The sequence below is a fragment of the Rhinoderma darwinii genome, chromosome 13, assembly GCF_050947455.1.
Source record: "Rhinoderma darwinii isolate aRhiDar2 chromosome 13, aRhiDar2.hap1, whole genome shotgun sequence".
Lineage (NCBI taxonomy): Eukaryota > Metazoa > Chordata > Amphibia > Anura > Rhinodermatidae > Rhinoderma > Rhinoderma darwinii.
In genome coordinates this window covers 13,411,566-13,435,794 of record NC_134699.1, presented here as the reverse complement: position 1 = coordinate 13,435,794, position 24,229 = coordinate 13,411,566, and the positions used below count along the sequence as shown (strand labels likewise).

General features: G+C 42.2%; 2 protein-coding genes across 2 annotated transcripts in view; one reads left to right on the top strand and one right to left on the bottom strand.

The window, feature by feature from the left end:
• Positions 1-2,985: 2,985 nt before the first annotated feature.
• SERINC3 (serine incorporator 3) lies at positions 2,986-23,873 on the bottom strand. Its single transcript, XM_075845865.1, has 10 exons — positions 23,718-23,873; positions 22,112-22,273; positions 18,928-19,121; positions 18,230-18,309; positions 17,022-17,159; positions 16,768-16,937; positions 16,078-16,168; positions 13,043-13,226; positions 5,622-5,846; positions 2,986-4,116 (listed from the first exon to the last, which is right to left on the bottom strand). Exons 1-10 carry the CDS (start codon positions 23,754-23,756, stop codon positions 3,978-3,980), a joined length of 1,422 nt encoding a protein of 473 aa, XP_075701980.1. The 5' UTR covers positions 23,757-23,873; the 3' UTR covers positions 2,986-3,977.
• PKIG (cAMP-dependent protein kinase inhibitor gamma) overlaps positions 23,679-24,229 on the top strand; it is a 78,215-nt gene continuing 77,664 nt past the window's right edge. Inside the window, exon 1 of the mRNA XM_075845866.1 lies at positions 23,679-24,018. The gene's annotated coding sequence lies outside the window, so the exon portion shown is untranslated. The remainder of the gene's footprint in view (positions 24,019-24,229) is intronic.

Sequence of the window (24,229 nt, the reverse complement as noted above, 5' to 3'; positions counted from 1 at the left end):
GTGTGTTTGGTCCTTCATTGGTTATTTTTACCTGATGTTTCTTTCACATTTTAGGTTTCAGAATTGGTTCTTTTAAAAAAAAAAATGTCCAATTCTGTTAGTGTGCCGGCCTATACCCACTACAGTCCAACAATGAAAGCCACTTCTAGCATATCTATGTGATTCGTCAGGGTCCTACCGCTGGTACCGCCATTGATCCCGAGAAAGGTTGTAGCCCAGGTGGCTACACGTGTTTGGTCAACAGTTTCCATAGGGGAGATTTATCAAAGTGTACGCACGCCATTTGACATTTTTCATCCCTCGCCATTTTTTGAAAATTAGGTGGGGTTTACAGACCGCAAATTAAGTTTTCCTAGAAATTTGGCACAGATCATAGCTCAAATCTGCACCTGCTCACAACAGATGTAGGCTTCAATTTTTGGCATTAGAACAGTAAGATGTGCCAAATTTATTGAGAGGCGTGCAACACTTAATAAACTTTGGCGCATTTCACGCACTTTTTCGTTTAAGACTAGTGTATGAAACTCCAGTCTAATAAATTCCTCCCCATGTCATCTAAGGCCCCATTCACACCACCGTAATTTTGATCTGCAAATACGGATCCATTGATTTCTATGACCCACGGACACCTTCCCGTATATGAAAACACAGAAAAAGGCCATACTTACAAATGGACACAGCCAGGTCAGAAACGCTGATGGAGTGAGCAGGTGCTTTAAATAATAGCCACTCCCACTGGTCTTGAGGGGAGTGGTATGTGGTGCATGGGATGTGTAGTAAGAAATAATAAATGAATAGTGTATGTGCAAGTGTAATACTATAAGTGAAATATAGGGGGCAGTAATGAGTGAAGTGCCTCAATAGAAATAAATGGATAATGGGGTGCAAGTGAGTGAAACATGGAGGGATAGTGTGTACGTCATGAGGCACAACGTGTATAGCCAGGTAGAAGCCTATTTGTGACGCCTTGATAATTCATAGAGCGGGCTACCCTGCTTGCTATGCCAAACAACAACACACCATGCTCTCCCAGCATCAAAGACCTGGCTGTGTCCAAGAGAAGCGAATATACGTAGTAATGAAAAATTCCTTGTCGTGGATTGCGAGCTTGCGTCCTTTTGGCCAAAATGATTACTAATACCCCAGGTATTTTTCATTACTACGTATATTCGCTTCTCTTGGACACAGCCAGGTCTTTGATGCTGGGAGAGCATGGCATGTTGTTGTTTGGCATAGCAAGCAGGGTAGCCCGCTCTATGAATTATCAAGGCGTCACAAATAGGCTTCTACCTGGCTATACACGTTGTGCCTCATGACGTACACACTATCCCTCCATGTTTCACTCACTTGCACCCCATTATCCATTTATTTCTATTGAGGCACTTCACTCATTACTGCCCCCTATATTTCACTTATAGTATTACACGTGCACATACACTATTCATTTATTATTTCTTACTACACATCCCATGCACCACAGACCACTCCCCTCAAGACCAGTGGGAGTGGCTATTATTTAAAGCACCTGCTCACTCCATCAGCGTTTCTGACCTGGCTGTGTCCATTTGTAAGTATGGCCTTTTTCTGTGTTTTTGTATATCTTCCCTTGTTTTTATCGGTTCTGTCTGCACCTTCCCGTATATTTACAGGTAAGTGTCCAGGCCGTAAAAATGACGTCCTATTTTTTTGAATTTGCGGACCGAGTCTGCGGCCATCCATGCCTGTAATCAGGCTGTGATTACGGCTTCGGCTGTGTGCAGGGGGCCCTCAGAGTGAGCACAGATCTCTAGAGAAGGGAGGAGGATAATTTTCCGGATTGGTAGGGGTGCGAGCAGTTGGATCCCTCGATATACTAGTGTTCTACTTCATGGATTCTCCTTTAACACATAAATGATCTAGTTGCATTGGGTGTCCATGTAATAATGAGCGGGGTGTAGGGTGTCATTCACAGCAGTATTAGAGCTGTAGCCATTTAATAGGTCATTTATTAGAACATGGCACCATATTTATTTCGGCCGGATTCTGTATAATTTAGGCAGAAAAAAACGAAATCTCCATATAACATTGGAGGCATCTCGGCACAACACGACTCCATTGATGTCTACGGGTGCGATCGTATAGCTCTGTACAGCGCCATAATACAGCCAAGTGCAAGTCCTAAGCGTAAGGCCTGATTCACATCACGTTTGTGCGCTACATTTAATATATACGTCGGGAAAGCTTGCGAAGTGCGCAATAAACGTGTTCATGGGGCTCCATTAGACAAACAGAAACTAAAACCGTGTCCTTTTGGCCTTAGTCGGTGTACTTTTTATTTTTTTCTTGGTGGATGGAATAATGTAGTAGACGACGCAAATCCATCCTGAGGGATCCCGCTAACTTTTTTTTTAGACCGTACAATATATGTTTTATAAAATAGGAGACTATGCCTGACTGATGTCACTGTATGGCATCAGTAACCGGTATACGTTAAACATATACCTCAGGGAGATTCCCCCCATTGTCGGAGTTCCTGGCCAGAGCATTGGGTAGCACTCGGCCTGGACATTCTGGCCCTGAGGAAGCCCCCAACTTCCCTCTCCATAATATGCTCAGTCACATTAGGGGCTCCCCCGGGAGCTGAGTCCCCAGCCGGGGATTCCAGCATCTCAAAGCTCCTAATGTCACTGCATATATAGACCGGGACGTTAACAGCTTTCCCAAGAGAGGAGCTTCCAGCCAGAGGGGCTGCGATGCTGTAGACTACGGAGCCCCTGGCATCACCATCTATATATGGACAGTGATGTCAGGGGCCTCACGGGGTGCAGTGCTTCGGTTAGGAAGTTCGGGTGACTTCTACCTTCCATCGGAAGGGTAAAAACGGGATATGAATCAGGCCTAACTTTACATTTATCGTCTACAGCAATGACATCACCAAAAGACGTTCTAAGGGATTAAACCGAACAGACAAATCATGAGGACGTGAAGCAAATGCCTCCAGACGTCTTGATTTAAAGGGTAATTTTATTAAATAATCCTTTATTAAACAGTGTATACATTACAGTGCAATTTTGAAGATAATCTAGACACAATGGAGGCAGCACCCCAAAATCTGGGCTAAGACATGGTAACAGTGATGTCACCGATACCTTGTTAAGACTTCATTCTCCGCCATATATCGGCTTCCGCCACCGTGTACAGGCATCTGAAATTTAGGCAGCATTAATCACATATTTTTTTTTAATAGCTACACTTGGGGAAACCAGCTGCATGGCAAGAGTTCGTAGTGAAGTTTTGTAGTGCCCTCAACCACAGTCAGGCTGGTCTCAGCCGGCAGGAACACCTTCACAACACCCCACGGTTCTACTGAACCCAACTTGGGATCATCCTAAAACCCAATAGTTATCTAAAGTTTTATTCCATAGAACCACTGGGGAAAGAAGTGCCCGAAACTTCCCTACGGCTGCGGAACGCAATTGTATCTGGTCCCTGTGAGGCCCGTGTGTTTTTTGCCAAAACCAGGGAACGATCCCACCAGAGTCGAGCAAGAAAACATCTAATCCCAATATATGACTGTGTGAATGTAACCCAAGACCCATACCTTTTATAGTACCCAACTACACAGATATGGCCCTGGCACAGGAGACACCTTTATTACAAGGAGCAGCTGGGAAGTGTCCAGCGAGGGGGTGCAATGCTCTGCATCACAACGCACCATCCAATCAAACACTGAATACAAAGTAAATCTGAGCATAAAAATCAGAGCGATAGACGTGTACGCCTTTATATAGGAAATGTAAGCAATATATTACTGACAGGAAGGTAAAGGACGCTGCTCCTTGTTACATTCCAACTGAAGCAGATGAGCAGCAGGACACACATTATAAAGCTTCAAAGTAAAAGGAACCGTCAGGAAACAGGACAAGCAGTAAAGGAAAACGACTTCTGGAATTGTCTAAGCAGAACTTTGGAACTGGAAATCTTCCAATCAGAGGCATCTAACTGAAGTCTCGGCTGGGGAGGAGGCAGGGGCCGACGAGGGTCCAGGTGTAGATGACGAGACAGAACCAGCTGGACCCCATCTTCATCCAGACTGCTGGCCACTTGCTTGTTATGGTATTTAAGTCTGAATCCGGGCTGTAATTTGAGAAAAAAAAATACCATGTGATACAGTAGACACATCTGACCTGTAGGGGGTGCTCTAACTTAAAAGAAAATACCGGGGCAGATTTAATACGGTCTGCGTCTAAACTTGTAGAAAAATGTGCCAAATTTAATTTGACTAACTTAAGTTTGCGGTTTGTGCCTCATGAGACACTTTTGTAAAGGGGCGTGGCTTAAATGTGCCAAAGGAAAACTAAGCCAACCAGGAGTTGGCATAAGGAAAAGGAGTTTAGCAAGATTCATGCGCCACTGTGCTGAATTTGTCACTTTTTCAGCCTGCCTGGTTTATGGTGTCTATATCTTTGACAGTTTAAGTTCATCTGCTCCACTCTAAGTCTAGAACAGGCCAGAGAGGGCAGAACACCTAAGGAGTCATGCTCCGCCCCCTCAGGCCCAGCACTCTGCATGAAACGGGTTATCTGTTTTGCTGGATTTTTTTGCTAAAATAAAGACCATTCTGTGGTTAAAGCTGAACCGGCGTCTATTAGGGCGCAATCACAGGCGGTAGATTTTGTTGCAGAGATTAATGTAATTGAAAATCCGTTCTATTCATCTGAATGGAACTTTCAGAAATCCCGGCACCTGCTGCAGAAACAACCAATCGGATGAAGGGAACAGGTTTTAATTTACATGGATTCCTGCGACAGAATCTGCTGCGTGTGACTGTAGCCTTAGGGTATGTTCAGTGTGTTTTCAGGGCGTAAAACGCATGCAAATACAGAAGATGAACGCCTCCAAACATCTGCCCATTGATTTCAATGGGAAAAACTGTGTTTCGTTCAGACGTGGCGTTTGTTACGTGGCAGTTTTAAAACACGGCGCATAAACACTCCGTGAACGGTGCATGTCACTTCGAGCCGTCTTTCATTGTGTCAATAGAAAAAAGAAACTCCAAAAAAATGTGATGCTTTAAAAACAGCTGAAAATCAGAGGCGGTTTCCCCCTGAAAGCAGCTCCGTATTTTACAGCTGCTTTTACTTTTGCGTGTGAACAGAGCCTTACAACTCCCACAGAGCAGGTCACCCAGCTTTACCAGTCTCCTGACTTTCACATTATGTAACAATGCTGGAGCAGGAGGATAATCACTTAACACAGTGAGTTTGCTATTTAGAATTCGGAGAAGAAAGGGGACAACCCCACTATGGGAGCAGTAATGGCAGCGATTTTCCCAGAAACATGATTTAAAGGGGTAGTCGTAGTCCCAGCTTAGACTTCTCCATATGATATGCAGTAGATGTGGCTCCCAGCTCTGTGACCCGCACCTATTTAGAGAACGAGAGTCACCCAACGCTCCTTATTCAAGAAAGAATCCATATATACTGGGGATTGAGAGTGCGATAACATTGCAAGTCTCCAACCCTTGTGGTGCTGAGTGACACCGCTGCAGATATCTAAGGAACGGACAAGATCTCTACAAGATTATATGGACGCCAGGATGCAGGAAACGTGGAGAGCCCAATACAATCTAAAGGTCTCACCTGTACCAGTTGGTGAGAGTCATCATAACATAGAGGGAAGCGAGGCACAGCATGAAATGGAAGAAGGAATAATTGTACTGAACCGCTTCCTTCTCATTATCCACAACACGCCGAACCTCTCCTTCCTCCGCATCGCCGCCATTTCCACTGGTGTCATCCAGCATAGCCGTGTCCTGGCCAGACAGGGTCAGCTTCCGTACTTGGCTGCTGCTGGAGTTGCGAATACTGGAGGGAACATAGAAGGGCAAACGTATGGAATCAGGTCAGTGAGAGTATATGACACGCTATAAGAACGTACGGATGTAAGTAGGGACGCACGATGCATCGAAACTGGTCAATACCGTTATTTCATGTATTTCGATACAAAGATGTGAGGCCGCACAGCTTAGCATTGTAACACATGAATGTTGTTAGAGCGGGGCTGCGGCTGTGTAATACAGTCATTGCCCCGCTCCGGAGTCCTGACAAGTGCGCGTGCGACCGACCAGCGCTGCACTAATGATTGGCGGCACTGAAGACAGAACATGGCGGCCGCACACTGAAAAACACCCATGTTCTGTCTTAAGTGCCTGTCCGCCGCTCATTAGTGCACCGCCGGCCGAATCACCTCATGCTGACCGCACGCGCACTTGTTGTCAGGAGCGGGGTAATGGCTGTTTTACCCGCTCGAAACAGCGGAGATCAGAGAAACCTCATCTCCACTGCTATTCCCCTGAAGGCTGCGATCAAAGTGGACCACAGCATCCAGGGGAAAATGAGAAGGGGCGATGCCCTTTGGATAGTGTCACAGGGAATCCCTGTCAAGTGATGGAGGGACATACCATATATGGGCAGACAGCCCAGGGTCCATAGAAGAACCCCAGAGCTGTCTTACCCAATTTCCTGTTAGGACATACTTGGTACACAGGCAGTTGTTAGGACAGACCTAGCAGTATATAGATATATGCCAGTACATTAAAGTTTGTAAAAGAAAAGCATTAAATAAAAACACACATTTTTGTTACAATAAAAATTAAAATAAGTCTCAATACATAAAATATACACATTCAGTATTGGCGCGGCCGTAATAACCTGAACAACTATTTTTTGGGGCATTTTATGATGTGTACACTGTAAAAAAAAATAAAATCAAATCTTTTCTTTAACTTATTAATGTGAGATACGAGGTGTGAGGAATTTAACCTCCATGTGCCTCACATTAATAGTAATTAACCCCATCATGTACCTCACACATTAACCCATTATGACTGAGAAACATGATGGGGTAAATTACTATTAATGTGAGGCACATGGAGGTTAAATTCATCATCACACCTCACATCAGAAAATGGAAGAACTTTTTTTTTCTTATTACTGTTGGCAAAGTATCGTTTTGGTATTGAGAATCGCAACACTACACAAAGTATCGGTGTCCAAATTCTGGTATCGTGACATCCCCAGACGTAAGATCGAGGAATACAGTGAAGGCGGGTAAGTGAGAACTGTTCTGTGCATACGAAAAGTGTGTTTACTATACTACAACTATGTACTACAATACTGCCCCCTATATACAAGAATATAACTACTATAATACTGCCCCCAATATTCAAGAATATAAACTACTATAATACTGCTCCCTATATACAAGAATATAACTACTATAATACTGCCCCCTATATACAAGAATAGAACTACTATAATACTGCTCCTATATACAAGAATATAACTACTATAATACTGCCCCCTATATACAAGAATATAACTACTATAATACTGCCCCTATATACAAGAATATAACTACTATAATACTGCCCCCTATATACAAGAATACAACTACTATAATACTGCTCCTATATACAAGAATACAACTACTATAATACTGCCCCTATATACAAGAATACAACTATTATAATACTGTCCCTATATACAAGAATATAACTACTATAATACTGCTCCCTATATACAAGAATATAACTACTATAATACTGCTCCCTATATACAAGAATATAACTACTATAATACTGCCCCTATATACAAGAATATAACTACTATAATACTGCCCCCTATATACAAGAATATAACTACTATAATACTGCCCCTATATACAAGAATATAACTACTATAATACTGCCCCCTATATACAAGAATATAACTACTATAATACTGCACTCTATATACAAGAATATAACTACTATAATACTGCCCCTATATACAAGAATATAACTACTATAATACTGTCCCTATATACAAGAATATAACTACTATAATACTGCTCCCTATATACAAGAATATAACTACTATAATACTGCACTCTATATACAAGAATATAACTACTATAATACTGCCCCTATATACAAGAATATAACTACTATAATACTGTCCCTATATACAAGAATATAACTACTATAATACTGCTCCCTATATACAAGAATATAACTACTATAATACTGCTCCCTATATACAAGAATATAACTACTATAATACTGCTCCCTATATACCAGAATATAGCTACTATAATACTGCACTCTATATACAAGAATATTACTACTATGATACTGTTCCTATATACAAGAATATAACTACTATAATACTGCCTCCTATATACAAGAATATAACTACTATAATACTGCTCCTATATACAAGAATATAACTACTATAATACTGCCCCCAATATTCAAGAATATAAACTACTATAATACTGCCCCTATATACAAGAATATAACTACTATAATACTGCCCCCAATATTCAAGAATATAAACTACTATAATACTGTCCCCCTATGTACAAGAATATAACTACTGTAATACTGCTCCTATATACAAGAATATAACTACTATAATACTGCCTCCTATATACAAGAATATAACTACTATAATACTGCTCCTATATACAAGAATATAACTACTATAATACTGCCCCTATATACAAGAATATAACTACTATAATACTGCCCCCAATATTCAAGAATATAAACTACTATAATACTGTCCCCCTATGTACAAGAATATAACTACTATAATACTGCCCCTATATACAAGAATATAACTACTATAATACTGCTCTTATATACAAGAATATAACTACTATAATACTGCTCTTATATACAAGAATATAACTACTATAATACTGCCCCCAATATTCAAGAATATAAACTATTATAATACTGTCCCCCTATGTACAAGAATATAACTACTATAATACTGCTCTTATATACAAGAATATAACTACTATAATACTGCTCTTATATACAAGAATATAACTACTATAATACTGCCTTATATACAAGAATATAACTACTATAATACTGCCCCTATATACAAGAATATAACTACTATAATACTGCCTACTATATACAAGAATATAACTACTATAATACTGCCTACTATATACAAGAATATAACTACTATAATACTGCTCCTATATACAAGAATACAACTACTATAATACTGCCTCCTATATACAAGAATATAACTACTATAATACTGCTCCTATATACAAGAATATAAATACTATAATACTGCTCCTATATACAAGAATATAACTACTATAATACTGCTCCTATATACAAGAATATAACTACTATAATACTGTCCCCCTATGTACAAGAATATAACTACCATAATACTGCCTCCTATATACAAGAATATAACTACCATAACACTGCCCCCTATATACAAGAATATAACTACCATAACACTGCCCCCTATATACAAGAATATAACTACTATAATACTGCCTCCTATATACAAGAATATAACTACTATAATACTGCCTCCTATATACAAGAATATAACTACTATAATACTGCTCCTATATACAAGAATATAACTACTATAATACTGCCCCCTATATACAAGAATATAACTACTATAATACTGCTCCTATATACAAGAATATAACTACTATAATACTGCCCCCTATATATAAGAATATAACTACTATAATACTGCTCCTATATACAAGAATATAACTACTATAATACTGCCCCCTATGTACAAGAATATAACTACTATAATACTGCCCCTATATACAAGAATATAACTACTATAATACTCCTCCTATATACAAGAATATAAGTACTATAATACTGCCCCTATATACAAGAATATAACTACTATAATACTGCCCCTATATTTCAGGAATATAACTACTATAATACTGCCCCTATATACAAGAATATACCTACTATAATACTGCCCCTATATACAAGAATATAACTACTATAATACTGCCCCTATATACAAGAATATAAGTACTATAATACTGCCCCTATATACAAGAATATAACTACTATAATACTGCCCCTATATACAAGAATATAGCTACTATAATACTGCCCCTATATACAGGAATATAACTACTATAATACTGCCCCCTATGTACAAGAATATAACTACTATAATACTGCCCCCTATGTACAAGAATATAACTACTATAATACTGCCCCCTATATACAAGAATATAACTACTATAATACTGCCTACTATATACAAGAATATAACTACTATAATACTGCTCCTATATACAAGAATATAACTACTATAATACTGCCTCCTATATACAAGAATATAACTACTATAATACTGCTCCTATATACAAGAATATAACTACTATAATACTGCCCACTAAATATAAGAATATAACTACTATAATACTGCCCCTGTATACAAGAATATATCTACTATAATACTGCCCCCTATATACAAGAATATAGCTACTATAATACTGCCCCTATATACAAGAATATAACTACTACAATACTGCTCCTATATACAAGTATATAACTCCTACAATACTGCCCCCTATATACAAAAATATAACTACTATAATACTGCCCCCTATATACAAGACTATAACTACTATAATACTGCCCCCTATATACAGGAATATAACTACTATAATACTGCCCCCTATATACAAGAATATAACTACTATAATACTGCCTCCTATATACAAGAATATAACTACTATAATACTGCTCCTATATACAAGAATATAACTACTATAATACTGCCCCCTATATACAAGAATATAACTACTATAATACTGCTCCTATATACAAGAATATAACTACTATAATACTGCCCCCTATATACAAGAATATAACTACTATAATACTGCCCCTATATACAAGAATATAACTACTATAATACTGCCCCTATATAGAAGAATATAACTACTATAATACTGCTCCTATATACAAGAATATAACTACTATAATACTGCTCCTATATACAAGAATATAACTACTATAATACTACCCCCTATATACAAGAATATAACTACTATAATACTGCCCCCTATGTACAAGAATATAACTACAATAATACTGCTCCTATATACAAGAATATAACTACTATAATACTGCTCCTATATACAAGAATATTACTATAATACTGCCCCTATATACAAGAATATAACTACTATACTACTGCCCCCTATATACAAGAATATAACTACTATAATACTGCCCCTATATACAAGAATATAACTACTATAATACTGCCTACTATATACAAGAATATAACTACTATAATACTGCTCCTATATACAAGAATATAACTACTATAATACTGCCTCCTATATACAAGAATATATCTACTATAATACTGCCCCCTATATACAAGAATATAGCTACTATAATACTGCCCCTATATACAAGAATATAACTACTACAATACTGCTCCTATATACAAGAATATAACTACTATAATACTGCTCCTATATACAAGAATATAACTACTATAATACTGCCCCCTATATACAAGAATATAACTACTATAATACTGCCCCTATATACAAGAATATAACTACTATAATACTGCCCCCTATATACAAGAATATAACTACTATAATACTGCCCCTATATACAAGAATATAACTACTATAATACTGCCCCTATATAGAAGAATATAACTACTATAATACTGCCCTTATATACAAGAATATAACTACTATAATACTGCTCCTATATACAAGAATATAACTACTATAATACTGCCTCCTATATACAAGAATATAACTACTATAATACTGCCCATTATATACAAGAATATAACTACTATAATACTGCCCCTATATACAAGAATATAACTACTATAATACTGCTCCTATATACAAGAATATAACTACTATAATACTGCCTACTATATACAAGAATATAACTACTATAATACTGCTCCTATATACAAGAATATAACTACTATAATACTGCTCCTATATACAAGAATATAACTACTATAATACTGCTCCTATATACAAGAATATAACTACTATAATACTGCCCCCTATATACAAGAATATAACTACTATAATACTGCCCCCTATATACAAGAATATAACTACTATAATACTGCACCTATATACAAGAATATAACTACTATACTACTGCCCCCTATATACAAGAATATAACTACTATAATACTGCCCCTATATACAAGAATATAACTACTATAATACTGCCCCTATATACAAGAATATAACTACTATAATACTGCCTCCTATATACAAGAATATAACTACTATAATACTGCTTGTATATAGGGGTAGTATTATAGTAGTTATATTCTTGTATATAGGAGCAGTATTATAGTAGTTATATTCTTGTATATAGGGGTCAGTCTTCTAGTAGTTATATTCCTGTATATAGGGGCAGTATTATAGTAGTTATATTCTTGTATATAGGAGCAGTATTATAGTAGTTATATTCTTGTATATAGGGGTCAGTCTTCTAGTAGTTATATTCCTGTATATAGGGGCAGTATTATAGTAGTTATATTCTTGTATATAGGGGGCAGTATTATAGTAGTTATATTCTTGTATATAGGGGTAGTATTATAGTAGTTATATTCTTGTATATAGGAGAATATAACTACTATAATACTGCCCCCTATATACAAGAATATAACTACTATAATACTGCCCCTATATACAGGAATATAACTACTAGAAGACTGACCCCTATATACAAGAATATAACTACTATAATACTGCTCCTATATACAGGAATATAACTAGTATAATACGGTCTCCGTAATTTATATACTTTATTAGGGAATTCTGAGTTAATAGTGGGGTCCTCTGTCCAGGATCCTCATCTCTTGGTCAGAGTGGTGAGCGGTTACATAGAGCGTCTCTCATCTGGAGGACCTGTCCTGTCCAGCATTACAGACAACACATTGATATAAATGGACATCATGTAATGCTTAATATTCCCCATGTGGTGGCGCTGCAGGGAAATTGGAGATTGACTGTAATTTTCCCTACAGATTACAGATGATCGCTGGAGGTCACAGTAGAGGGATGCTTTGCGCTCATCATATTGTCAAGAGATCCTTCTAACAAGTAGGGATTGTCCAAGGTGAGAATACTTTTAATCCCAAAAAAATGAAGCATCGGAGTCTGAATGTTTAGCATGTATGGCCCAGGCCTGGACTCTCACCTGGAATACAGGAGACACAGCACAAACACCACCAGGCCGATGATGCTCTGCGTGTCCCACCACTGCAGGGATTTGGGTGGCTCCGGTGTGGGCACGTGAGGCAGTGCGGTCACATTGACTGGACTTACGGTGGGGGAGGTGATTTTGTTCAGGATGCTGATCAGGCTTGGGTTACAAGTACGATCTAGGGAAAAACAAAACACAGAAGTGTCCGGATAAACGACACTTATGAATATCGCAGTTGACTGCGGTATTGAGTCCGTAGAAGCGACGGAACCCTCGCACAACGGAGACAGACGGAAACTATTTGCACCGGATCCGTCAACATTGAAATCAATGATGCAAACAGAAACTTCTCGTTCATGTGTTCCCCTGATGGAAATCACCAACGGAACCCCTGATCGGAGCCCTGACGCAGATGTGAACGAAGCCTTAGGCTATATTCACACAGGCTATTTTCGCCCATGTGAAAAATTGGAAGCAGAACGCCTCCAAACATCTGCCCATTGAGCTCAATGGGGAAAACGGCATTCTGCTCCGATGGGCCGTTTTTTTACACGTCCGTTTTCAAAAACGGCCGCGTAAAATAACGGCCATGAAAAAGTGCAGGACACTTCTTGGGACGTTTTTTGGAGCGGTTTTCCATAGACTCTTGAAAAAAAACGCAGCGAAAATCGCCAGTGGCTTAAAAAACGTCTGGAAATCAGGAGCCGTTTTCCCTTGAGAACAGCTCCGTATTTTCAGACGTTTTTGACTCAGCGTGTGAACACAGCCTTAGGCCTGATTTACACGAGCGTGTGCGTTTTGCGCGCGCAAAAGGCATTTGACAGCTCCGTGTGTCATCCGTGTATGATGCGCAGCTGCGTGATTTTCGCGCAGCCGCCATCATAGAGATGAGGCTACTCGACGCCCGTCACTGTCCAAGGTGCTGAAAGAGCTAACTGATCGGCAGTAACTCTTTCAGCACCCTCGACAGTGAGTTCCGATCACAATATACACCAACCTGTGAATCAAAAAAAGACGTTCATACTTACCATGAACTTCCTGCTTCCTCCAGTCCGGTCTCCCGGCCGTTGCCTTGGTGACGCGTCCCTCTCTTGTCATCCGGCCCCACCTCCCAGGATGACGCGGCTGTCCATGAGACCGCTGCAGCCTGTGATTGGCTGCAGGCTGTGCTTGGCCTGTGATTGGCTGCAGCGGTCACTTGGACTGAATTGTCATCCCGGGAGGTCGGACTGGAGGAAGAAGTCGGGAGTTATCGGTAAGTCAGAACCTCTTGTTTTTTTTACACGTATATGTATATTGTGATCGGAAGTCACTGTCCATGGTGCTGAACCAGTTTAACTCTTTCAGCACCGTGGACAGTGACTGTCTCCTGCCGTCGCGTACCCGAACATTTTTTGCCGGGTTCGGTCAAAACGAGTTCGGCCGAACCCGGTGAAGTTCGGTGCGCTCATCTCTAATTTGACACTCCGTTTGGATGTTTGTAAACAGAAAAGCACGTGGTGCTTTTCTGTTTACATTCATCCTTTTGACAGCTCTTGCGCGAATCACGCAGTTCGCACGGAAGTGCTTCCGTGCGGCATTCGTGGTTTTCACGCACCCATTGACTTCAATGGGTGCGTGATGCGCGAAAAACGCACGATTATAGAACATGTCCTGAGTTTTACGCAACGCACTCACGCTGCGCAAACTTCACGCATCGTCTACACTGCCCCATAGAGTAATATAGGTGCGTACGACACGCGTGAAAAGCATGCGCGTATATTACGCTCGTGTAAATGAGGCCTTACTCTCGGACAACCTGCAGCCCAGCCTCCACGGACGACGTTGCTGCAGCGGTCACATGGGATAAAACGTCATCCCAGGAGGCAGGCCTAGATGATGCACAGAATTCTGGGTATTTTTAAGATTTATTTTTTTTCCTCAGTTGCGATTTTTGCGGCGGAATCCACCGCAAAAGTCACAACATCTGCTATTTGTTGCGGGTTCTACCTCACGCTTGACTACAATGGGGAAAACCTGCAACAAAAGCAGTAATTGCGCAAATACAATCGACATGCTGCGGATTTTAAAAAAAACGCACCGTGGGTCAATTTGAGCGGTTTTCCATTTACGCGTGAGGATGAGATTTGTCATCCACTCTGCGGATTTTCAGCAAAGAAAGGAGTTGCTGAAAATCAGCAGCATTTACGCAACGTGTGGACTTACCCTTAAGGCTAAATGCACAGGTTGCGTATGTGGACGCATAAAACCTGCATCAGAACCGCAGATATACGCACATAATTCCGCACCTTTTTAATGGTGTTTTTTTTCTGCATTTCTAGGTGCGTTTTTTACATTTTGATACGGAAATAGATGCGGTTTTATGCTGCGTACTTTGGTGCGTTTTTCTTTATAACTAGTCCGCTACAATTCGCAAGCGGAAACGCAGGATAAATTAACATGCTGCGGATTTTAAATTACGCACTGGTCAATTTACGTGCAGAAGAAATCTGCACCGTGTAGATGAAGTCTTAAAACTGTGCTGTATTACATGACGGATGTGCAGCATACAAAATACGCTCGGCAAATCCCACATAATACGCATCGTGTGCATTCAGCCTAAAGGGACTGTCGGCAGGTTCCCTCTGAGAGCGGAGGTGGAGAGAAGACAAATATGACAACTGCTTTAATAGCAGGACCTTACAAACTTTGCTCCATGATAACACTTGCTGTTAGGGTTCAACGGTGTTGTCATAGGGACAAATCCTGACCAATTATAAGGCTGCATGGACACGGATGTTCCGGAGCTCCGTTCTTCCATCCGTCATTACTTACCAAAAATGATAATGTTCCCATTTTTGTTAAATACGGAGAGATGGGAGAACAGATTTCCTGCGGGCAGATCGTCTTATTAGATTAGTCAGTTTCGAGATTTCTATTGGTCTTTCCAATGTCCCTATGACAACACTGAACCTCCAGAACACAAAGGAATTTTCAGCACCAACAACAGGAAGTCGGCTTACAAATCATTAGGTCAGGTTTCCACTTACCGGGCTCGTTGGACATAGCGGACCAGGTCAGGTATACGATATACAATGTAATTATGGAGGACTGCAGGAGGCCGGATCGCGGCTGATACTCCTGCAATGTGAAGAGAACAAACACGTCCATGGATGTAGACAATACGGAGCCTCATAGATCAGTAAATTAAACGGCCATAGGGAGGTCCTACGGTTGGGTTGTGTACTGGTCTGTCCATAATACTCCAATGTAGGACTGCCACCATATCGTGATTCCACCACACTCCGACTTTGGAGTATTTTAGGCCCCACATTACCCTTGGAAACCGTCCTCCAGACTTGCATGGAGGGAGATCGGGAAAGTAAGTACATGCAGAGGCCACCATGGAGCCAACAAGCTGGAATCACTTGGTATGGGGGTTGTCTCAGTACAGACATAGCTGGCATATCCTATTGATATCAATGTCCAATAGGTGCGGTTTCCAAATCCAGTCACCCCTGCTGATCGCTAGAATGAAGTGACCGCAACTCTCGGATAACGCTATGCCACTTTGTCTATGGACGGCTTCACCTGTTTTTTTCATTATAGTCAATGGCCAGTCACGCGCCGCCACCCCACTCAAAAAGCAGAACCAGCCGCGGTCGTTACACAATGTCTATATACTAATATTAAGGGAAATTGGCCGACCGATACAGCTTCACAACCAAAATGGACCGTACCTGTACTCTGGGAAAAATGGAGATGACGGATACGATCAAACACAGGATCATGTTGAAGCTGATGAAGAACTTGTTCTCGTTGCAGCCGCCCGGTACGGTGTAGAACACATAGAAGAGGACGATGCCAATAAAGGAGAGGACGTACAGCAGGCTGGTGACAGACAGCAGAACTACACGGCGCAGAAAATAATAATCATTACATCAGTCCCAGCCACACAGATCACACCGCCCGGTTCTTACTCCGCTCTCCTTACCTGCGTACCAGCACTTAGAATTCCCTTCTTCCATGCGCTCCACCCACGACTCGTTCAGTGAATGAGCAAAGTCAACGAGCAAAACCAACTGGATGACGATGAAGCAGCCGGCCCCAGAGAATCCGATCCAGAACCATGCTGAAATATCAAAGAATGTGAAACGATGACCCCATTACATTACTATGCGGCTACCCTACAGCGCCACAAGACGACCCGCACCAGAGAGTCAACGGACATTGGCAGGCTCCGTTTATGCATCTAATGTCCCATAAGAAAATATTAAGTCCTAGGCTGCACGTGACAACAGCGAAAGTCGCAGCTGATTCCTCGCACTAAAAAAGTGAAAGATACCAAGTATCACGTAGTCCGCAAGGTGGATCCCAGAATCTCAAAGATACTGATGAACATGTACAAGACCATTTACACGTATGGATCAGTTTGGCCATTGGTAGACACACATAGGTCATTTAACTAGGGTCTTTTTTTTCTCCAGCGACACTTTTGTCCATGGGCTGTGCCTGGTATTGCAGCTCAGCCGCATTCACTTCAACGGGGATGAGCTGCAATATCAGACACAACCAATAAACAAGAGTGGCGCCATTTCTAAAAACAAAAAGCAAAACTTTTTACAGTGACTCCAGCAGCAGAATAGTGAGTGCAGCTCTGGAGTATAATACAGGATATAACTCAGGATCAGTAATGTAATGTATGTACACAGTGACTGTACCAGCAGAATAGTGAGTGCAGCTCTGGAGTATAATACAGGATGTAACTCAGGATCAGTACAGGATAAATAATGTAATGTATGTACACAGTGACTCCACAAGCAGAATAGTGAGTGCAGCTCTGGAGTATAATACAGGATGTAACTCAGGATCAGTACAGGATAAGTAATGTAATGTATGTTTCCAGTGACTCCACCAGCAGAATTGTGAATACAGCTCTGGAGTGTAATACAGGATGTAACTCAGGATCAGTAACATTGTATTTACTACCTTATATGTAGATTGTATCTCTGTGAACTGCTAAATACACTATAACCACGGACTACATGAAGTCTTGTATCCCATTGTTTCTAGAGGCAACTTCACTCCTGCATGTAATATGTCCATAAAATACAAGGACAGAGGTCAGGAACACTAATAGGGAAACCATACTGCAATCCCGTATTTCCTAATGAATAAGGACGGTGAAGATTTCTTATTTACCTCTAGTGAAAGGTCCTTCTGGAATGTAGAAAGCTCCCACCATGATACCAACAATCGCCAATATCTTAAAGAACCAAAATCTAGAGGAGATAAAAAAAATATATATAGAACGTATCAAGAATCCCCGCAAGACTAGAAGGAGCACAAAAGTGTCGCTTTTGCAAAGCATAATGTAACCACTAATTCTGATTATATGCATGTACTGAGTATGAGACAGCGCCACACGTGTCCATTGGTCGTGTCTGGTATTGCATTCACTTGGATGAGTTAGTGTTGAAGTACCAAGCAGAGGCCAATAACAGGAGGGGCACTGTTAAACAGCCATTTTTTTTTACTCCGATGCATTTATTTTTTTAAAAGGCTCGTGTAGTTTAGACAATTTTATAAAGGTATTATGGGGTTGGGGGACTCTCCGTTCAAGACCCCCCTCATCTATCAGGCAGATAACTACTTCAAAGAGCGGCTCCCATTCTGTAGAGCCTGATACAGCTGTGCATCAGGGGAATGAGGACTTGCTGGCGCCTCATTGGACACACGCGATTGTGACAGCGCCGCCTCTTTTAGGGCTTCATGGACCCGAAATATAAATGTTATAGGATTGCCCACAACGTTTCTCTGCCCGTTTATTGGATCCATAAAAACTAAGGACTGGGTGAGGCTGTTATTATGCGATACCAACCCAACATCACCCATTTTACCCATTGTGTAAAGCAGCTCGGGGGTCTTTGCTCGACTTGACTCCAATCATCAGCAAGGAAAAGACCAGGAAGAACATGGACATGGCAAAGCTGACGCGATAGACGGCCTTGTATCCAACCAGCACGTTACAGTTCACGTATCCGTTCACATGGGGAAGTTCTGTGCCAAATCCTCCTTCACAAAACCCTGGAACCTGCAGAAGAGAAAACATGGGATGAGACGGGAGACAATCACATCACGATCCGCATATCAACGTGGTGGCCGAACCTTCAAAAACCGTCCTGACGTAGAAGACGTATTTACCAAGCCTGCGACTAGGGAGCTTAAAAGGGGTATTCTCATCTCGGACATTAATGGCCTAGCCACAGAATATGCCAAAAATGTCTATGCGAGTCCCACACCTCTCTCTAAAACGGGGCCCCCTGTCCTACCTTCTGCCGCTGGGCTCCGGCTACCGCCTTACGAGGTGGCCAAGTTTTCGGTAAACAGCCGAGCGTGTTTTGCAACTATTTCCGTAGCTCCCATAAAACAGAATGGACAGAGCCATATACATGCGCAGCCGCCTCGCAATTCATTCCCCGTCTGGATGCTGGGATAGGGTCGGATGATCCCCATTCTGAAAATAGGCACGGGGGCCCATGTCTATCAGACGTTTATGGCATAAATATGCCCTAAACGTATAAAATGGGAATACCCCTTTAAGATTTAATCAAGCTGTAGATTTCCTTTTCTGGTGCATGGCCAGCGATGCTCCCAATTTACTAAGCAGAGTGCGTCTCTTAATAAATTAGGCACATTTTACTCCAGCGCTTTCTAGAATAAGACCTGCATGCGGAACGGCAGTATCATTAAATTCCCCCTATTTTTATACCTGTGTTAGGGTCTTATGACACACCCCGATATGTGCCGTTAAAAGGACCGCCAATCGACAGCTCATCGATTGGCGCTTGTTTTCTCCTTTCACAAGGAGCAATGATTGGTTATATATGGTGACGAGCGATCATTACTACGATCGTTCGTTCGTTCGTTCGTCCCCATACATTTTCATTATGTCGGCAGCACATCAGGGAGATCCATTTGATCGGCCGCATTAACGAGTTGATCAGCCGATGAGCGAGATTTTGCTCGACCATTGGCTTGTGTAAAAGGGCCTTTACTCTTCTTGGTTGCAGCTTTCGGGGTGAAGGAAAACCTAAAGGGGCTTTCCACCTTCTGACAACTGATGGCCTATCCACCAAATAGGTCATCAGTTTATAATCGGTGTGGGTCCAACACCCGGACCCCGCACCGTTATGCCTCTCCGGTGGCCTGCGGGCGCCGTATGTTATGGAGCATAATGCCATGTACGGGGCCGGAAGCAGTTGGCTCCGTACATAGCATAGTGGCCGTGCTGCCGAACTCCAGCTCTGCTCCTATTCACTTGGTGCAGCTCAGCCGCTACTCGGGGGCCGGAGCCAACTGCTGCTGGCATGTACATGCGATGCTCGAAGCCACTAGGCCAGCTGATCTGTGTGGGGTCCGGGTGTGGGACACCCACAGATCATGTACTGATGACCTATCCGGTGGATAGGTCATCAGTTGTCAGAAGGTGGAAAACCCCTTTAATTACAAGGTATTTCCATGAGCCGGTCTGGTATTTCTTGGTGGGGACGTAGATAACGGGATCTGAGAAATACCAGATGGCTCAAGAAAGCATCTCCATTGTGCCACATTCTTGGTCATATATTAATTATTGACTATTAGAATATAACAATAGACGAGGATGTCAGTTATGTCAAATATTCACGTGGCTGCCAAACAAACTTAAAGGGGTTTTCCAGAAATGGAAGTTTATAGGAACGTCTATAATGTTGCAGTAAATATAAAGTGAAGCCACTCATTTGTTTTTATAGAAGCTTCCCCCTACAATCCTCACTGGGCCCTCTTGGTAAATCCAACCGCCACCTGTAAACAACCGCATGTCACCGGTTATACGAAGTGATGTCATACACTGTGGTCATGTGACTTCACCGCATATACAGCGCTAAAGCCAGTAGTCAACTGCTCATGTGATGTCGTCGCACAACAGTCTTGTTTACATCAAAAGGCTGAAAGCCTGTACAGACCTAATACTTCTCACAGCTGAGGGTTTGCTACAATTGTATCCACTGTGAGCCAAAGAGCTCGGATTCCAGCCTGATACATTGTAGCAAACTATCAGGACAGGAGAGCGATGTTGATGTATTTATCTCACAAAGAATTACCTGGAGTGGATACAATGGCATCCAGCTCATTTATATAAACAAGACTGTTCCTATTCACTGAAAGCAAGCAGAGATCTTCAAGAAAAAGTAGATTCTTTAAGAGAGACTTGGATAAGTGAAAAAAGTCAATAAATATCTGTAAGAAAACATATCTGATGTCTGTAGACAGCATGACATATCATGGGCTCCGAGTAATGTCATGGAGTAAGAGGCTCATCATGTGACAGTTATGTAGATTGCGGCTTATTATCTTCTAATCTGGTGAGGTCACTAAAATGTATGGAAGATGAGGCGGAGGGAACGATGATGTCATCACATTCCTCAATAGATGTAAAGTTTAGCTTCACCCACACATACATTAGGCGCTGTGCTCCCCAACATGTGGCTGTACAGCTGTTGCAAAACTACAACTCCCAGTATGCCACGACAGCTGCAGGGAGCCACGCGTTGTAGTTTTGCAACAGCTGGAGACCCAGATTGAGAAATGCAACAGCATATATAGCAATCCCCTAATACTTTATTAATGGGCATGATCCAATAATAGAGCGGGCGGCAGCAGCATCATTGTAACTACCAGCCCGTGTCTGCTGTGCCACAGACAGTTTACCGTGGCCAATAGCGGCCTGCCACAATAATCTCATTTTTGGTGATGTCACTATAACGGAGCACGGCGGTCAGGTGACATCTCACTGTAAACAGCTGGCAGCAGTGCAGGAACAGTGGCCGAATCCTGACGCGTGCTATATATATAAGCCCCATGGCAACCAATAACATCACATCCATTACTAATATGACCCCCAGTGTTGGACGAGCCCCGTCGGTCTAGGCATTGGTGGGATTTCCAGCAGTCAGGGCACCGTCACGCAGCATAGCAGATTTGGGTGGGTACAGCCCCTTGTATGGCATTGCAGGAAGGCTATGGTGACATCATAAAACTTACTCTCTTTAACTGGTCCGATATTCCTGGAGACAACATTATAATGGAGAGCAGCGTCCCCAGAAACATGAGGAACGCATAGATAAGACGGGTCACGGTGGAATTGCTGGAGCTGGGGCAGCAGCGACATAGTACACACGAGGCGCTGCTACACAGGCACGGAATCTGCAAATAAAAGGATACACCGATTAATGGGGTCACATCCGCCAGCTGATACTCACATGTAGGGACGGGAACAGTCCCAGAATACAAACCACATGAGAAGCCGTGTAACAAGACAACCAGAGGCGGAACCTCAGCCCCGAGGGCCCTCACCTACCATGTATAATACTGGTACCTTATGTCCTCCGTCACCAGGGACTGCCACCTCTGATCTCACCCACTGGCAGTTGATTGCAAAAATGTTATATTAGGGAGCTTGTAGGACTTCTTAAAGGGGTAGGCCACGTTCTAAAACGCCCTAAGTTGCTGTGTGTTGACAGCGCCATCACTTAGTTTCAGGGCCCCCTGCTCCCCCGGAATGGCTTAGATAACAGTGGACGGTGCGATTATGCCATCCACAGCTTTCAAGATGGCCGTGGTTAGCTCATATGTGAACAGGGTCTTACTCTCCTTAGGGCACACGGACGTCATAGCGGGGGAGGGCACCCTGACCTATTAGCCAGAGCAGATGCAAAGAGCAGCTCCTATTCTGGAGGACTATGCGGGTATTTAATGGAGGAGATGTAATACCACATTTTTACTGCAGAGGGCACCAGTAGCTTTCCCTGCCGAGAACAGACGATCGCCACCAGATCCTCGTGTAGACAAAGGGGTGTCCAGGTGAGACTTCCCCCTTAATAATAAATTTAGATGGAAACTCCCACTGGTATGCCGACTCAGAACTCCTCTCTATCAGCGCTTTCTGCTCTGGAGGACAAAGTAACTTTCAATAACATGACGCTACACAACGCTGGTTACGGGAGAGCTCACCGGTCTCCAGACCTCTATTCCCCCATATGCTAAATCATTACCCCCTATTAGCGTAATCAAGAGCAAAATAACAGCCGCAGAATAATACTGAAAATATCTGCCACAAAGCTACCCTGTCAAGCTGGGAATTGTAGTCTTGTTACCGTTGGAGACCACTAGATTATGGGATGACGCCTATGTAGACATATCAAAGGACAATAAAGATTTGACTTCACACCGGTCACCATGACGTGCGGATGTCAAGGGTTTCAGCAGCATCATGGAAAGGATTCTTTACAGTTAGAGCAGTCACACTGTGGAACTCTACCCCAGGATGTGAGGACGGTTGATTGGTGTAGACTGGAAGGTCGTTATGCCCCGCCCCCTGTGGTACAAAATGCACAGGCCTTGAACGTTACCCATCACCCCCCTCGGCACCAAACTGCTCCCATACACTACCCCCGCCCCGTATCAACAGGAAATAACCCTGACCCCAAGTACCAGAACCTAACCCTATGGCAGTGGTCACCAACCTTTACCCTCCAGCTGTTGCTGAACTACAACTCCTACCCTGCTGGGAGTTGTAGTTTAGCAACAGCCGGAGAGCGGTTTGAAGACCACGGACCCGGTCACATGACATCGACATCCATTTCCTTACCCAACTGGCGACAGAGCAGATCCCCAGGATTCCCCCCATGGTACAATCCGGCAATCACAAGACTTCTGTTTACGAGAACACAGCACCGTCTGTCTCCTTCCTGCCGTCCCAGATGCTGCGCCTCTCTGCGTAATGACGTCACCTCATCTGCAGCGCGCCGCCCAGAATCTTTAGCAGGGAACACGATTTACGCATGCGTACTGGGCGGATGACCGTGAGACTCGGGGAATTTCTCTGAGGCGTCGTCGTGTCTGTAATGCGCATGCGCATTCCTTTATGAGCGTTAAAATCGCTCAATTGTGTAAGTGCGCGGCTTTTCGTTTTGTGTGGTCTGTTATTAGTATGCGCAGATACCGATAAATGGAACCTACACCCAAATTATATGTGTCATTGAATACAAGCTAGTGATCTGTGTTATCAGCCATTTCCAGTTTAGCTAGGGATGATTGTAGTGTTCTGCAATGGATTCACTAACTTAGCGAATTTGATAATGAAGAAGTGTCACCTACAGA

Bases quoted from the DNA above. Each gene is read 5' to 3' on its own strand.
- SERINC3 (XM_075845865.1), bottom strand. From the start codon at position 23,756: ATGGGGGGAATCCTGGGGATCTGCTCTGTCGCCAGTTGG. The intron at 16,938-17,021 runs GTAAGGAGAGCG...TGCGCCGTGTAG, and splicing joins TTCTAAGTGCTGGTACGCAG to TTCTGCTGTCTGTCACCAGC. The intron at 13,227-16,077 runs GTAAGTGGAAAC...GTTTTTCCCTAG, and splicing joins CGCTATGTCCAACGAGCCCG to ATCGTACTTGTAACCCAAGC.